Below are 19,048 nucleotides of genomic sequence, written 5' to 3'. Positions count from 1 at the left end.
GGGGAGAGCCGAGACTGATTCCATGCATCCTCCGAGACATGGGCAGTCAAGTCAGCGCTTCTTTTCACCTGCCCGAGGAAGCTTCACCGGTAGGACATAGCACGTGGGAGGTTCACGCTATTCCAACCAGTTCCCCTCCCTCTGAACAGGCGCCCTTAACGATCAGAGGAGGAACCATATAAGCAACCAGGATGTTGCATGTTTTTGTGAAGGGGGTTCCTATATGAAGGAGACCCCCGGGAGGCACGGGGAGAACATGCAAACTCCACACAGAAAGGCCATTTTGCCGACCCCCACCCGGGTGGTGGGCACTCGAGGACATGCGGACGGGCACGCATTCCTTCAGTGTTCACATCGGCCCAGGTGGGAATCGAACCCACGACCTTCGAGCTGTGAGGCGATAGTGCTTACCACTGCACCACCGTACCTCCCTGTCTATGGGATTTTTGAATGGGTTTTTGCCGCGATGCTTCAAATAAGGTCTCTGGGCAATGCAAGCTTAATCAAATGTGAACCAGAGTTCAGTCGGATAATCTTCACACATGAGGACCACTTTCATGAGTTTTGTAGCGTAAATGTGAGCCCTAGAAGTAAAAAGCTCGAGCTAAGCTAATCCAGAACTACACACTGTCGCATAGGCTTCCACGTCACGTCAGCACTCAACCTGGACTGTTGTTGATGTGTGCGCTGCTGTGCACTGATTACCCCGGACTGAACGGGCTGAACCAGGTGAGGGAAAGAGAATTTCCGTGTTCGTCCTTTGAAGTGGTGACGTTATTGACGTATATATCTCCGTCGACTCAACACTGTAGTCTCATTTAGCCGTTTGCTAGCTAGCCGCCCTTTTAACAGCACGTAAAAGCTTCAAAACTCATAAAAGTGGTCCTCGTGTGTGAAGATGATATTACTAAACACTCGTTCGCGTTTGATTAAGCGCGTGTTGCCCAGAGACCTTATTAGAAGCATTGCGCCAAAAACCCATTCAAAAATCCCATAGGCGAAAACAGTGAAGAACCAGGTGTGTTAGCATCGATGATTTCCGGACTCGTTCCTGCGGCTCTCTAAATTATTCCACAATATGGTTGTATTCTTTTACAATGGGATTGAGCAGTGTTATTTCAAACAGTCACCTACTTGAAGCAGCTACTTGGTGCACCTGCTGGCGTGTGTAGTGTACTGCATTAAGCTTGGTGCACCTGCTGGCGTGTGTGCTGTACTGCATTAAGAGAACCAGAGGGAATACTGTGAACTCTGCAGCACCTTCTTCAAAACAGGATGTCTCTGCCTGCTTTCTTCAGCTGTTATGTGGAATGCTTCACTTTAGAGAGTACGTGACTTCACATCACTCAGCCAGGTGTGTTCACACAGCAGCACACACACAAAACAAACAGAGGATACACACACACACACGCACACACGCACGCACGCACGCACGCACGCACGCACGCACACGCACACACACACACAGAGGATACGCACACGCACACACACACACGCACACACGCACGCACGCACGCACGCACGCACGCACACGCACACACACACACACACAGAGGATACGCACACGCACACACACACACACACACACACACACACACACACACACACACACACACACACACACACACTGTGCAGGGCTATGTTGTGCATGTGACTGAGGGTGCTGTTGAGGACGTGTGAGCTGGGCTAAAGGGGTTAGCTATTAGCCTGTCTTCTGTTCACACTGTGCCAGGGCTTGAGTGGCTGTACTGTAGCTGTGCTATATTAGCTCTCTAGACCAGGGGCTTTCAAAGTCTGAGACTGTGGGCCTCCCCTATCAGACAGAGCTTGGAAAAAAGCGTTGTCCTCTCACCCATTGGTTTACTTGCTTAGATTAGCTCAATTCCATTTCCTGGATGCCTAGTATGGGATCATGATGAGGTCATTTGATTCCATAGACACTCAACACTTGAAGCAAGATAGCCTGATACTTCACACTAACGTTACACTAGTCTGTCTGATACTTCACACTAACGTTACACTAGTCTGTCTGATACTTCACACTAACGTTACACTAGTCTGTCTGATACTTCACACTAACGTTACACTAGTCTGTCTGATACTTCACACTAACGTTACACTAGTCTGTCTGATACTTCACACTAACGTTACACTAGTCTGTCTGATACTTCACACTAACGTTACACTAGTCTGTCTGATACTTCACACTAACGTTACACTAGTCTGTCTGATACTTCACACTAACGTTACACTAGTCTGTCTGATACTTCACACTAACGTTACACTAGTCTGTCTGATACTTCACACTAACGTTACACTAGTCTGTCTGATACTTCACACTAACGTTACACTAGTCTGCCTGATACTTCACACTAACGTTACACTAGTCTGTCTGATACTTCACACTAACGTTACACTAGTCTGTCTGATACTTCACACTAACGTTACACTAGTCTGTCTGATACTTCACACTAACGTTACACTAGTCTGTCTGATACTTCACACTAACGTTACACTAGTCTGTCTGATACTTCACACTAACGTTACACTAGTCTGTCTGATACTTCACACTAACGTTACACTAGTCTGTCTGATACTTCACACTAACGTTACACTAGTCTGTCTGATACTTCACACTAACGTTACATTAGTCTGTCTGATACTTCACACTAACGTTACACTAGTCTGTCTGATACTTCACACTAACGTTACACTAGTCTGTCTGATACTTCACACTAACGTTACACTAGTCTGTCTGATACTTCACACTAACGTTACACTAGTCTGTCTGAAGGCAGTTATTTTTTTCAGACTCTGGGAAAGTGGCAAAAAACAGTACAATTCCCTAAAACTACTGTATCTCTGAACTATCTTTAATCTTTTTAATAGGATATTCTATGTGATCACCTTTTGATAACTAACCTAATATTTCTTCGCTTCCATTCACCGAGCTTCCTCTGAAACTGCTTGGAGCCCCCCTGGGGAGGCCCGCCCCTCCTGGGGAGGCCCGCCCCCACTTTGAAAACTTCTGCTCTAGACCAGAGGGAAACCTTCACAGCCCTGGAGAAACTAGGCTGTTTTTGATGCCATAGTTTTGTCACAGCATCAAATCCCTCGTGGCTAAACACGTTCTCTGTATGTCTTGCACACACTTCTCTGTCCTTGGCTTTTACGACTGGCCCCAATACCATTTTTTGGGTTCCAGATTTTCAATTAATGTTGGTAGTAATCAACAGCAGCATAGCGCAGCAAGTTGCAACATGTCTTTCGGTTTAGGTGTTTCCCCCAGCAGCAACATTGGTTAATTATCCTATAGTAAATGTATGTATATATATATACATATATATACATATATATATATATGACACACGATCTGGGTCTTTGAGTATAGGTAAGGGGGTCCCCCAAGGATCAATTTACGGTCCCACATTATTCACTATTTATATTAATAATATTTTCTTTCCTTCTGAGCACTGTAATGTACATTTTTATGCTGACGACACAGTTGTGTACTGTACTGGAGCGACACCTGCACAGGCAGTCACAAGGCTTCAGACTGCCTTTGACCATCTTCAGCAGGCCCTGTCTGACATGAAATTGGTCTTAAATGCCAAGAAAACAAAATGGCTGATGTTCTCTAGAACCTCTACTAGTAATGAAAATCTGAGTATCCGCACAGTGCAGAACGAGCCAATTGATTGTGTTTCTTCCTATAAATATCTTGGTATTTGGTTGGATGCGAAACTTTCTTTTCGCGTTCACATTGACCATCTAACAAAGAAATTAAGGAGGAAAATTGGTTTTCTATACAGAAACAGATCTTGTTTTTCTCTCTGTACCAGAAGAGCAATTGTACAGTCTCTATTATTGTCTGTCCTGGATTATGGGGATGTTGTGTATATGCATGCCCCACCTACCATCTTGAAACCCCTTGATGCTGTGTACCACAGCGCTCTGCGCTTTATAACAGGTGACGGTTATTTAACGCATCATTGTATTTTGTATGATAAGGTGAACTGGCCCTCCCTGTCATCTAGACGAAAGCAACATTGTCTCTTGTTTATTTACAAGGCTATGATTGGACAACTTCCTTTGTATTTGTGTTCACTTCTAAATCAGGTTAATACAAATTATCAGACACGCTCACGATCTCACATTAGACTGTCAGTCCCGCGAGTGAGATCTGAGCAAGGTAAGACTGCATTTTCTTTTTATGCACCAGATGGATGGAATCGGCTCCAGGACACTTTAAAATTGGAGCAACTGATCTCCCTGGAATCATTTAAAGTACTGCTCGAAAGCACTGTATGTGAAGAGTGCACTTGTTTTATCTAAACTGTTTTATCATCTCTGTCTGTACATTTCTGTATGTGTTCTTTGTAACAGGGCGCTCTTGTAAATGAGAGTTCGCTCTCAAGGGCCTTTCCCTGTATAAATAAAGGTAAAATAAAATAAAAAAAAATAAAAATATACAATCAAGTCATAGTAATATCATATAATAGTCATATAATAAGTCATATAATAAGTCATATAATAGTCAAATATTCGGAGTGGCAGTTCAGGTCTTCCTCTTCACACCAGTCAGGCCTATTTAACACGTTACATACTTGGTGCCTTTCTGTTGTGATGTGTCACGGTTGTGGCTGTTAAAACTTATTGACAATGTTCTCACACCATCCAGTGTCTGTGTGAATTTAACCAAACCCTGGATGCTGTGAGAACATGTTCACAGATGTGTTAAGCAACACGGAAAAGAAAGAAAACACAAGCCGTTTTCCCACATGCGCTTTGTACCGCTAAATGACCAGAACGTGGTGTAATGCCTGCATGTGGGAAAGTCGTTGTGCCGGTATAAGCGCGAGCCCGTCGTCGCGGACATTTCACCAGTTTCGAGCCAGTCAGAAGAGCGGTATGCTCTTAAGGGCACACAAGTGGGAAACGGGTCCAGTCATTTTCCGCGACAGCGGTCCTTCAATCATGGGCGAGGTGTAGCCTACACACGTTGCTTAATGTTCCAGCGGGCATAATCTAATCATTCGCGCACATTAAAGCAAACTGGCGAAATGATCTTGTGATAATAAGAGCAGTATGTCAGCTTGCTGATTTCCGAAGGCGAAGGCAAGCCCGGACACATCAAATGAAGCCAGTCTGTAAAAAGTGCTTCAACGCGACGCAGGTGAACGGATAAACATCGAACCAGCAACTATTTCTCTCAGACACGGATCCCAACTTCTTCAAAGTGCATCATCTAATCATTCGCGCACATCAAAGCAAACTACTTCCACATTTCGCTTCCTGCATTTGCTTTCTCTACATACATACAAGCTCCCCCCGCCCCCCAACATACAGGCAAATTCGCTGCTAGATTCCCACATGCGAGTGTGAAGGTGTGAAGGGAAATTCAGGGAAATGTCTGATATTGACTTACAGGTAATTTTCCGGTACGCATGTGGGAAAACGGCTATATTGAGTTGAGAGGGACTTGTATATCCCCCCAAAAAGCTGAAATGTGATAAAAATCACAACCCTGCACCAAAGGGATTCAATGGAAATGATTTGTCTTCTTCTTTCAACATGATGTTGTGTATTTGTCTGTGATCCTGGTATTTGTGACGACCCGTCCATCAGGTTCTGTCATGATGCTTTTACATCACCAGGTTTTGTTCCCCACAGGGAATCCACTACTTTATTGCATGCTGTGTCTTACAGTGTAGACAGTTTTCACACAATGATGTTGCTAGGGAATAGTTTGAAACCGCTATTGTATTAACACTACAACAGGAAGTAACCTAGGGGCAATTTAGAATGTTTAGATTGTTTGTATGTCAAGTTAAAACCGTCTATAACGAAGGTCAAACTCGGTTGGGGGTATTAAAAAGAACAGAGCTCTTCTGTTTTTTTTCTATGTGTGATGGGTTTTAGTGAGTAACTGGCCAGGGCTACAACTAACCATTATTTTCATTATCGATTCATCTGTCGATTCATCGATTAGTCATTTTGGTATGTACAATTTCAGAAAATGGTGAAAATTGTTGATCAGTGTTTTTGCCCGAAGCCCAAGATGACATCCTCAAATGTCTTGTTTTGTCCACAACCCAAAGATATTCAGTTTAGCGTCATAGAGGAGTAAAGAAAGCAGAATTGATTCATATTTAGGAAGCTGGAATGAGAGAAATGTAGTATTTCTGTCTTAAATATGAGTCTAAACGATTAATCGATTATGAAAATAGTTGACCATTTTTGATTGATTGATAACTTTATTGATTCAATAAGAGCAGAATTGTGCAAGACAATACAACAAAAATATTGATCAAAAGGAAGAAAACACAATAAAGCCCAAGGGCTTGTTTCCATTGTGGTCCTTTGTATAATTAATTAATTTACTGACGATGGACTGATGGATGAATGGACTAATGATTGCAGCTTTGACATCCTCGGGCCTCCTCCTCTTGGGCAGCACAGCAGGTCTACTGGGCTCTGATGCAACCTTCCTCCTCCAGATTAGCCCACTTCTATAACCTTCAGCTGTTTAAAAATACCACCCAACAAAACCACACTCACTCATTCATGCTGTTTGTCACAATAGTACTGTATGCCCCACATACACATACATGCTGTTTGTCACAATAGTACTGTATGCCCCACATACACATACATGCTGTTTGTCACAATAGTACTGTATGCCCCACATACACATACATGCTGTTTGTCACAATAGTACTGTATGCCCCACATACACATACATGCTGTTTGTCACAATAGTACTGTATGCCCCACATACACATACATGCTGTTTGTCACAATAGTACTGTATGCCCCACATACACATTCATGCTGTTTGTCACAATAGTACTGTATGCCCCACATACACATTCATGCTGTTTGTCACAATAGTACTGTATGCCCCACATACACATACATGCTGTTTGTCACAATAGTTTGCCCCACATACACATACATGCTGTTTGTCACAATAGTACTGTATGCCCCACATACACATACATGCTGTTTGTCACAATAGTACTGTATGCCCCACATACACATACATGCTGTTTGTCACAATAGTACTGTATGCCCCACATACACATACATGCTGTTTGTCACAATAGTACTGTATGCCCCACATACACATACATGCTGTTTGTCACAATAGTACTGTATGCCCCACATACACATACATGCAGGAACAACACATCTACACTAGGGCTGTGGTGTGAAGAAATCCATACAGCATGGTATCGTGATATTTTCTGTGGCAATATATCGTATCGCAGGAATGCCAAGTATTGTGATATTTTATCATTTAAATTCTCAGGTGCATCGTGCAACATTTATGACGGTGTTGGTCAGTCTGTCTGCTTGACAATCCCACTTTGCTGCAATAACAATGATTCAAGTGAGACGAACAGACTGGAAACTTCATCTCATTGATAAAACAGATTTTATGGTTATCATTTGAAATGGAAAAAAAGGTAATATATCGCAATATATCATTCACAATACTCAATATATCCTGACTTAAACATCGTGATTAGGGATGGGCATTTCTAGCAAAAACACTAGTCGAAATTCACTGGGCCAAAGAAATTCGCCCACCCCTAAAAAATAATAATTTGGAGTAAAATTTGACATGGTCTCCCCTGATTCTAACTATAGTTGAATCGCTTGGTTTGACCAAGTAAAACAATTTTTATAAGCATTTTACGCAGTGTCTATGGAAACATTTATGGCGGATGAAATCCCATGGAGAGGGAGAGGGGGTGACTTGGCACTCTATTGTCGTTAGCCAACGCTAACGTTCGCATTAGCGTAGCGCCGAGATGACCCAGGCGAGGAGCAATGTGAATTCCACGCTTTGTGCAGACTGTATGGAACAGACTTGAGGCTATGTGCAGATATTTGTGGCTGAAACACGTTGCAGACCACAAGTCAAAAGTGGCTGAACAAGAAGAAAACAACAGCCACTTCCAGCAGCTCGTCTCTTCGCGTTAAGTTTGATGCTGCCTCCAGAACATTCAGCTCATTGAGTTCAAGTGAGGAGATTTGAAAATCTTGGCTCCATTCTCTTCATCTGACAGCCCCACCACATCTCCCCGAGGTCCACTGTTTTGTTGAAGGTTGCGCTCTGATTGGCAGGTCGCATTGCTTCGATACTTGGTATCTAACAAAGTTATTTATTTCTTTATTTCTTTATTTAAATTCAAGTCAATGATGGTTTTAATGCTTTAACTTGCGGTTTCCAGCTGCAAATGTGTGCACGTAGTGTGAGGCTCAAACTGCCATGTGTTTTCTTGCTCTTGTGGTGGCACTAAGCTGACTTTTCTCTCTAATGTGCTTAGGAGCGTGGCGGTGGCATGGGGAAGCTGGAGCCCATCTCCCCCGTCAGCCCGGCCCATATGGACCCTGACTTGGATCTGGTGCCGGCCCGCTTCTCCAAGGAGGAGCTGATCCAGAACATGGACCGTGTGGACAGAGAGATCACCATGGTGGAGCAGCAGATCTGCAAGCTACGCAAGAAACAGGTCAGTTTCCTGTTGAGAGATTGTAGACTAGTGGTGCCCAACCAGTAGATCTCAGGGTGTAGATGTTGTGGAAAATGTTCCAAAGTAGATCTGAAGTGTAAAAACGTTGGGGCACCCCTGTCGTAGACCGATGCTATTACAAGTCTTACTGCTAAGGTCTTAGCAAATAAATACGACGAGTCAAGAAAGCAAGTACTTTGGTTGCAAGGATAGCATCACTATGCAATATTAGGCAAAAGTAGGCAGTCTCTTGTCAACGTCAACATCAAGTGGTCAACAACGCAGTCAACAATGTGACAACGAAGCAAGTTGAGTAAAGAAATATATATATATACTGTAGGCCTACTACCAAACGATAACATTTGATCCTTTGTAGATATCACTCTGTTAGGCTATTTGCATGCATTCAGCTTTTGATCAGACATGCCTTAAAGTCGAGCTGAACCCAAAAATGATTTTTCTTTTCTTTTAGTTCAAATACCTGGGTATGCAGTGCACCTATTTAATAATGTATGCAAAAAAGATCACAAAAATCTAATTTCTTTAGTTTTTCACACTTTTTCACTTCAAAAGTTCATTTTTCAAGATTTCATTGATAACAGTAATGTACAGTTTGCTGACGTCACCTAGTACTATCAAATTTCTACCCCATTTCATCCAATCATATCACGACATGCAGCTGTCAATCAAATCTTCATTTCAGGATACCGGTAATTTTATCTTCCAAATGAAGTAGAAAATGGTGCCTAGTGCCTGTCATCTGGCAGAATTCCTATCCCATAAACTAACTACTAACTTGGCCAATTGTTAGAAACATGAACAAAAACCAAAAACTATAATCTCTAAGAATGCAAAGAAATGTAACTGGCTCGTTAAAACCCGCATTCCAGGAATATCATATTTACAGAAATAGCGTCAATGGCGCGTGCTTGAGAGCGTTGTTGTCAGGGGTCTGCCCTCGGAGATTCCAGGCGGGCGGGCAGCACCCATGCATCGGATTGTCCGCTCGCTCGGCACGAAGCAGCTGGCTGCCTGGAATTGTTGTTATCTCAGACAAATTATGTTTTCAGTCTGAAACGGACTGCGACGCACGTGACGATACGGGTTCAGTTCGACTTTAAACACACCTTATGCTACACATAACTGTATGTATTATAAGTCTTTATCTCTCATGCTTGAAGTGTTGGCATGGTCGTTGAAGTTGCACAGTGGCAGTGTCTAGCTTGTTCAAAACATTTTCACATGTGCTTTTTCCAAAGCAACTTTGCGTGCCAGGCTTCAGTTGGCATCGACGCAATAGTCTTTAACAGAGACTTTGCTGTGTTGTAATCGCTGCATTGAAGCTCCATATTTGGTTCTTGCTCAACGTACCACAACTGTGTACACAGTCTCCTCCAGGCAGCTACAGTCTCCTTCCTCCTTGCCTTTTTTATTTAGGAGAAAAGTAGGTTAATAATATATATAAGGCTATAAATAACAGCCCCCCCCGAGGGAGAGGAGGATTATAGCGGAGGTTTTGTGCCTGTTAAACCACTCATATTCCTGCCTCACTGTCTCCCCTTTGGCTGCGTGCCACAGCATGTTTAGTAAGGAAGCTCTGTGGTGAAGCTCTCCTCCATCCCCACCTCTCTCACACTACGTCCAGCCCACACCCACCCCACCCCTCTACGTCCAGCCCCCACCCCCCCCCCCCCCCCTCTACCTCCAGCCCACACCCACCCCACCCCTCTACGTCCAGCCCACACCCACCCCACCCCTCTACGTCCAGCCCACACCCACCCCACCCCTCTACGTCCAGCCCACACCCACCCCACCCCTCTACGTCCAGCCCACACCCACCCCATCCCTCTACGTCCAGCCCACACCCACACCACCCCTCTACATCCAGCCCACACCACCCCACCCCTCTACATCCAGCCCACCCCACCCCACCCCTCGGTCCCTTCTTTGCTCGGCACTCAAATTGTGTCTCCATAAATGTAAGCCACCTGCAGCCTGCTGGAGAGTCCAGTGTGAGAGGCTCCAGTATGGGGGGTGCACTGTTAAAACTATAAGTTCCTGGAGGAACCTTTAGGGGTTCTTCAGCTTGTCGCTGTGGAGGAACCCCTAGGTGCTTTGAGGAACCTTCAAGAAAAGGTTCTTCGAAGAACCCCGCTCTTGGGGTTACTTGAGGAACCTTTTGAAGTTCTTCGAGGAACCTTTATAATTTCTGCTGTAATGTTCATAATAATAATAATATAATTGATTGTGATGAAACCGCTGTCTTTTAAGCAAGGTTTTATTTTTTAGAATTGCTAAATAAAGACATACATCACACACTAACAATTATGTCGGGGATTAAATATAGGGATAAAATACAATAACTTAAAAAAACACATAATAAAATACAGTAACGGTCAACAAAAACATTCCCAAGTGACACTTGGTGACTGAAACTCAAATGCCACACACACACACACACACGCACACGCGCACACACACACACACACACACACACACACACACACACACACACACACACACACACACACACACACACACACACACACACACACACACACACACACACACACACATATACACACACACATATACAACTTAAAAAGTTTTAAATTAACCTATGTTCCTGTCTTGGTCGTACTTACCGTCCTGCCTTGTCCTCTGCTTGCAAACAAAACTAGTGAGACGGTGACCTGCTGGCTCGCGCAACTTTCGTCCAGTCCAGAAGAGTCCATGTGCTTCTTCTTCTTTTTGGGCGGCCAGCTTAAGGCCCAATTATACTCAACGTTAAAGATGGAGACGGAGACGGACAGAGCCTTCTGTCCGTACTCTGCGTTAATTTCGTCCGTTTTCTGTCCGTCATCTGAAAGCTTACGGATACGCATGCAACGGAGGAAAACCACACACACACTCATGCATTTGACTCTCTACTGCCCACTGGTGGATGTATTGCTTAACATGATACCAACGTGAAAGACGCATGGAAGTATGTGGGCAGTGACGATTACACCGTTTGAAACGGACGCCCTTATTTACGGATGAAAATTTAGTATAATTGGGCCTTTAGAGTTGCATTACCGCCACCTACTGGACTGGCAGAAAGAAAGCCATGTCTCAAAGCTAGATCAGCCCCCATTAATCGAGGAAATATAGTTCCTTCCCATTTGCCAGTTTAATTACCAACTAGTAGAGGCAGAGACGGAGATTTATTTATATATTTACTTTTTTATTTTTTTATTGACAATGAGTGATGTGCAAACATTCTTCTTCTTCTTGCTTTCTGGCAGGATGCCTTGCTAGAACATTGCTAGACAGCTATTAGATGGGGATCATATCAAACCTCAAGCTGATGCCGAGATGACAGCTTGACTGGCTGTGAAAACCATGGATACACGTGTATAGTGAAAACCATGGCCTGAATATCCGAACCTTCTAATGCATATTGATTATACACAAAGTTCCAACTTTCTGACATTATTGTACAGTTCAAATACATAATAATAATAAAAATAATAATAATTTAATTTGTATAGTGCTTTTCAATGACCAAAAGACATGCTTGGGAGAAGAAAGCCTTTTCAGACCAAATATTTCTTTCAGTGAGATAAATTCAAAAACATCCTCACAGTATATGGGGACTTGGACTTGAGACTTGAACTTGTGTTGCACATACAGGTAAGTCACACATACAGTGACTTGGACTTGCAAAAATGACTTGTGAGCATTTCTGTTATATATACCAGAGATGCTCACAAGTCATTATACATATCTTTAGGCTACATATATTTGGATATCATATGATATCAAAATACAGCCTAAGGGGCCTCGAGGAACCTTAATTCAAATTGGGTTCTTTGAGGAACCATATTCATACTGCGTAAAAAGTAAAGGTTCTTGCAGGCACCTCTGAGAGCATTGAGGAGCTTTGAGGAACTTCGGAGTTCTTGGGGGAACTCCTAGGTTCTTGGAGTAACCTAGAGGTTCCTCAAGGAACTTGTAGTTTTTACAGTGTGGGGCAGTGCGACTGGGGGGCGAAGTGGGAGCGGTGAGGGTTGTTGTGAATGATTGAGAGGGTAAGCTCTGCTACCTAGAAAAATAAATACAGACCCCTCCCCCTTAATACAGACCCCTCCCCCTTACTCTCCCTCAACACACACAATGTTTTTTTAGGGAGGTTTTCTTTTTTTTCTCTCTTTTTTTCTTTCTTACAGTGCAGCTCCCTTCAAGCATTAAAACATCTGGAGTAATGAAGTGTTATGGTAAAACTTTATTTAAAGAGTTCTGGCTTGGTTCTGAGTTGGGGGAGATGGGTGGGGGCTGGGGGGGCTTAGGTTACTGTCAGTCTGTGTCATGTCAGCCAGGCTCTGGACAGCTGCTTTATTTTATTTTCCTCGCTGGTGGGTTTGGGAAGGGGAAGGGGGAGGGCTCTCTGGGAATGGATGTGTTTCCCGGTGCCAGATGCTTATCCGGGCCGATCGCGTCACACCGTCATCCATCACGCTCCACTCTCCTGTGGACCCTCTGGAGGCCGCCTCCTCCGCCTGCTGAGGCCCCGCCTCCTCCCCCTGCTGAGGCCCCGCCTCCTCCCCCTGCTGAGGCCCTGGACAGGAGAGCAGAGGAGGGGGGGGGGGCCAGGGGGATCAGCTTTACTGGAGATCAGCTCCCCGCACGCCACTCACCCACACAAGGCCCCAACATCTAGACCGGTGATGCTCACTATGCTTTCCACGAGAGCCACACTGGCAGGACAAAGTCAATAGGAGAGCCACACTGTCAGGACAAAGTCAATAGGAGAGCCACACTGGCAGGACAAAGTCAATAGGAGAGCCACACTGGCAGGACAAAGTCAATAGGAGAGCCACTTTTACCACAAAACACCAAAAGCCACCCCAACCATCTGCCTACTCATTTCATCTAGGGCCTTATGATTTTTTTTTCTAATGACATTTTTTGTTTTAATTTGTCTGAATTCTATGTTTTACTCTTTATGTTATTTTTAATCATCAGAAAGAGTGTCTAATAATTAGGGGTGTCAAAATTAATCGTTTAATCGATGCATCGCGATGCGGACATGTGAATCGAATCGTTGACAGATAATCGCTGAATCGTTTGTTTAAATTTATGTAGTCTCGGTTTCCAGACGTTTGGTGAGCGGCGCCAACAGCGCCACCTAACCACCAAACGTCTGGGAATTTACTGTTCCAAATCTGGTTCAGAGCCTGGCGAGAACGGCCGGCAGCAGACACGCCTACATTTATTATTAGAATTTTATTTGGTAGCGGCAATGCAATGTTTCATAGTTCCAATATAGAGCAAGACACTGATGTGCTGCAAAGAGAGTTTATACCTGTTGTTTATTTTACAATCATTTTTCCTACCCGGAAGTGGTCCGCTTGCTTCTGTGAAGCTCTGTGAAGTCATCAGCAGGCTCTGTAACGTTAGCCTCGGGAGTCGGGCTTATCGCTGGGGGAAAGACCTCTAGCCGCCGGGGCCGGATGAAACATGTCCTATTAACAGCTTATGTTTGTTTCTAAGTGATTAATATGTTTCTCCGCAAACGCGACAGCACCGGTTCTGCATGAGTGTCACTGCTCCCAGAAAGCAGGCCCGCCCACAACACTGATGATTGGTTCTCCGATGCAAGGCTTCCAACAGCGCCACCTAACGTTATGAAAAGATTTCAATAGTAATATTCTCAGTCTTACAGTAGTGAAACGGATTAAGACAGAGAGCCAAACTTTTTACTTCAAGATTCAAGATTCAAGATTATTGACTGCTATATTCACACATGTGAGCCCTCAGGTCTGAAGGAAAATTCCGGGAAATGGCCGATATTGATTTACAGGCAATGTTCCTGTACGCATGTGTGAAAACGGCTCTAGTGTTGTAGCTACACAGCAGCATTGGCTTTGTTTGCAGGCTGTTGTGGTAACCCTTTGATTAACTGGCCCCTGGGGAGTTAATTGCTATTCCAGCTAATGGGATAGGTAGTCTCATCCCCACTGGAGAGGAGAGGAGGGGGGAGGCTGTTCTCACCCCACTGGAGAGGAGGGGGAAGGCTGTTCTCACACTCACTCACCTCTCAGCAGGATCCAGAGAGCCACAGGGCCTTTTGGATGAGTTTAGTGTGGTTCTAAAGGTTTAGAGCTGGAACACATCAACCCCACTCCAAACATCTAGCAGCAACAAAGGCAGGTAGCTCACCTCACGTCACCTCTTACTGAACACACTGCAAATACTACAGCTGACAGGCAACTAGCATGCACATTCACACACTGTGAATACTAGTGTCTACGGCGCGGGACACACTGTGAATACTAGTGTCTACGGCGCGGGACACACTGTGAATACTAGTGTCTACGGCGCGGGACACACTGTGAATACTAGTGCCTACGGCACGGGACACACTGTGAATACTAGTGTCTACGGCGTGGGACACACTGTGAATACTAGTGTCTACGGCGCGGGACACACTGTGAATACTAGTGTCTACAGCGCGGGACACACTGTGAATATTAGTGCCTACGGCGCGGGACACACACTGAATACTAGTCCCTACGGCGCGGGACACACACTGAATACTAGTCCCTACGGCGCTGGACACACTATGAATACTAGTCCCTACAGCGCTGGACACACTGTGAATACTAGTCCCTACGGCGCGGGACACACTGTGAATACTAGTCCCTACGGCGCGGGACACACTGTGAATACTAGTGTCTACGGCGCGGGACACACTATGAATACTAGTGTCTACGGCGCGGGACACACTGAATACTAGTGTCTACGGCGCGGGACACACTATGAATACTAGTGCCTACGGCGCGGGACACACTGTGAATACTAGTGTCTACGGCGCGGGACACACTATGAATACTAGTGTCTACGGCGCGGGACACGCTGTGAATACTAGTCCCTACGGCGCGGGACACACTATGAATACTAGTGCCTACGGCGCGGGACACACTGTGAATACTAGTGTCTACGGCGCGGGACACACTGTGAATACTAGTGTCTACGGCGCGGGACACACTATGAATACTAGTGCCTACGGCGCGGGACACACTGTGAATACTAGTGTCTACGGCGCGGGACACACTATGAATACTAGTGTCTACGGCGCGGGACACGCTGTGAATACTAGTCCCTACGGCGCGGGACACACTATGAATACTAGTGCCTACGGCGCGGGACACACTATGAATACTAGTGTCTACGGCGCGGGACACGCTGTGAATACTAGTCCCTACGGCGCTGGACACACTATGAATACTAGTCCCTACAGCGCTGGACACACTGTGAATACTAGTCCCTACGGCGCGGGACACACTGTGAATACTAGTCCCTACGGCGCGGGACACACTGTGAATACTAGTGTCTACGGCGCGGGACACACTATGAATACTAGTGTCTACGGCGCGGGACACACTGAATACTAGTGTCTACGGCGCGGGACACACTATGAATACTAGTGCCTACGGCGCGGGACACACTGTGAATACTAGTGTCTACGGCGCGGGACACACTATGAATACTAGTGTCTACGGCGCGGGACACGCTGTGAATACTAGTCCCTACGGCGCGGGACACACTATGAATACTAGTGCCTACGGCGCGGGACACACTGTGAATACTAGTGTCTACGGCGCGGGACACACTGTGAATACTAGTGTCTACGGCGCGGGACACACTATGAATACTAGTGCCTACGGCGCGGGACACACTGTGAATACTAGTGTCTACGGCGCGGGACACACTATGAATACTAGTGTCTACGGCGCGGGACACGCTGTGAATACTAGTCCCTACGGCGCGGGACACACTATGAATACTAGTGCCTACGGCGCGGGACACACTATGAATACTAGTGTCTACGGCGCTGGACACACTGTGAATACTAGTGCCTACGGCGCTGGACACACTATGAATACTAGTGTCTACGGCGTGGGACACACTGTGAATACTAGTGTCTACGGCGTGGGACACACTGAATACTAGTCCCTACGGCGCGGGACACACTGTGAATACTAGTGCGACAGACGCCCAGACATGGCTGATGCTGATTAATCGGCCGTATGTGTCTCCTGCTTAGATAACCTGATGCGGCATTTGTGTGTGTATCCCTTTAAGACGCGGTTCGCGGTCTTAAAGGGATACACACACAAATGAGGGGTATACACGCAAATGCTGCATCAGGTATCAATGGGTTAACTGTCATGTTGGTTTGTTTGTGTGTTACAGCAACAACTGGAGGAGGAGGCAGCGAAGCCTCAGGAGCCAGAGCGCCCCGTCTCCCCACCGCCCAGCGAGGCCAAGCACCGCAGCCTGGTGCAGATCATCTACGACGAGAACCGGGTGAGCACCTGATCATAAGCATTGTTCTCTATCATCACCTTAATGCAAGTCAAGCAACCAGCGTAAATACTCTATCCTCATCTCTCAAGACAACCAGCATAAATACTGCATCCTCATCTCTCAAGACCAGACAAACTGAATCGTTAGTCAAATAGACCTCTTTTGAAGTGCTGAGCATAACCTTTTAGTTACAGTAAACACAGTCTGTATAGAATATTGCTGTTGCAACAGGGTTGAGCATGGAGCCATTCTCAATGCTCTTAGTCCACCTAGTGGTGAAAGGCACACCTCTCCTTTCATGTCCATGTCATTTGAATCGGGGGAACTCCTCTCACACTGCAGATCTTTGAATAAGCCCTTTGTTATTGTTCATCCTGCCTACCAACACGAGGGTCGCAGGTTCGCGCCCCCGTGTCACCTCCGGCTTGGTCTGGCGTCCACACAGACACGATTGGCTGTGTCTGCGGGTGGGAAACCGGATGAAGGGTATTTGCCCTGGTCGTTGCACTAGTTGGGGATGACAGGAAAAACGGGACAGCATCACTTATGGCCACGGTTGGACTTGAACTTGTGATGTCACATTAAGCACATGGCACCCACTGTATTCTGCTAAGCTAGCAAAGCACATGGCACCCACTGTATTCTGCTAAGCTAGCAAAGCACATGGCACCCACTGTATTCTGCTAAGCTAGCAAAGCACATGGCACCCACTGTATTCTGCTAAGCTAGCAAAGCACATGGCACCCACTGTATTCTGCTAAGCTACCAAAGCACATGGCACCCACTGTATTCTGCTAAGCTACCAAAGCACATGGCACCCACTGTATTCTGCTAAGCTACCAAAGCACATGGCACCCACTGTGTTCTGCTAAGCTACCAAAGCACATGGCACCCACTGTATTCTGCTAAGCTACCAAAGCACAGGGCACCCACTGTATTCTGCTAAGCTACCAAAGCACAGGGCACCCACTGTATTCTGCTAAGCTACCAAAGCACAGGGCACCCACTGTATTCTGCTAAGCTACCAAAGCACAGGGCACCCACTGTATTCTGCTAAGCTACCAAAGCACAGGGCACCCACTGTATTCTGCTAAGCTACCAAAGCACAGGGCACCCACTGTATTCTGCTAAGCTACCAAAGCACAGGGCACCCACTGTATTCTGCTAAGCTACCAAAGCACATGGCACCCACTGTATTCTGCTAAGCTACCAAAGCACATGGCACCCACTGTATTCTGCTAAGCTACCAAAGCACAGGGCACCCACTGTATTCTGCTAAGCTACCAAAGCACAGGGCACCCACTGTATTCTGCTAAGCTACCAAAGCACAGGGCACCCACTGTATTCTGCTAAGCTACCAAAGCACAGGGCACCCACTGTATTCTGCTAAGCTACCAAAGCACAGGGCACCCACTGTATTCTGCTAAGCTACCAAAGCACAGGGCACCCACTGTATTCTGCTAAGCTACCAAAGCACAGGGCACCCACTGTATTCTGCTAAGCTACCAAAGCACAGGGCACCCACTGTATTCTGCTAAGCTACCAAAGCACAGGGCACCCACTGTATTCTGCTAAGCTACCAAAGCACAGGGCACCCACTGTATTCTGCTAAGCTACCAAAGCACAGGGCACCCACTGTATTCTGCTAAGCTACCAAAGCACAGGGCACCCACTGTATTCTGCTAAGCTACCAAAGCACAGGGCACCCACTGTATTCTGCTAAGCTACCAAAGCACAGGGCACCCACTGTATTCTGCTAAGCTACCAAAGCACAGGGCACCCACTGTATTCTGCTAAGCTACCAAAGCACAGGGCACCCACTGTATTCTGCTAAGCTACCAAAGCACATGGCACCCACTGTATTCTGCTAAGCTACCAAAGCACAGGGCACCCACTGTATTCTGCTAAGCTACCAAAGCACAGGGCACCCACTGTATTCTGCTAAGCTACCAAAGCACATGGCACCCACTGTATTCTGCTAAGCTACCAAAGCACAGGGCACCCACTGTATTCTGCTAAGCTACCAAAGCACATGGCACCCACTGTATTCTGCTAAGCTAGCAAAAATGCCCTGCAAAGCCCTTTAAAACAACACAGTAGTATAGGAATGTCCTGTGTGTCCTGTGTGTCCTGTGTGTCCTGTGTGTCCTGTGTGTCCTGTGTGAGTCTCA

General features: G+C 45.9%; 1 protein-coding gene across 1 annotated transcript in view; it reads left to right on the top strand.

The window, feature by feature from the left end:
• The window catches only part of LOC310784505 (nuclear receptor corepressor 2-like), a gene marked incomplete at its 3' end in the record, with an annotated part of 106,766 nt that overhangs the window by 63,022 nt on the left and 24,696 nt on the right, over nucleotides 1-19,048 (top strand). Inside the window, exons 5-6 of the mRNA XM_083645489.1 lie at nucleotides 8,340-8,522; nucleotides 16,764-16,877. Of these exons, the coding sequence (XP_083501615.1) occupies nucleotides 8,340-8,522; nucleotides 16,764-16,877 (297 nt within the window). The remainder of the gene's footprint in view (nucleotides 1-8,339; nucleotides 8,523-16,763; nucleotides 16,878-19,048) is intronic.

This window comes from Poromitra crassiceps (assembly GCF_964638095.1).
Source record: "Poromitra crassiceps genome assembly, chromosome: 10".
NCBI lineage: Eukaryota > Metazoa > Chordata > Actinopteri > Beryciformes > Melamphaidae > Poromitra > Poromitra crassiceps.
Note: the sequence above shows the minus strand (reverse complement) of the source record. Positions and strands in the feature narration are given on the sequence as shown.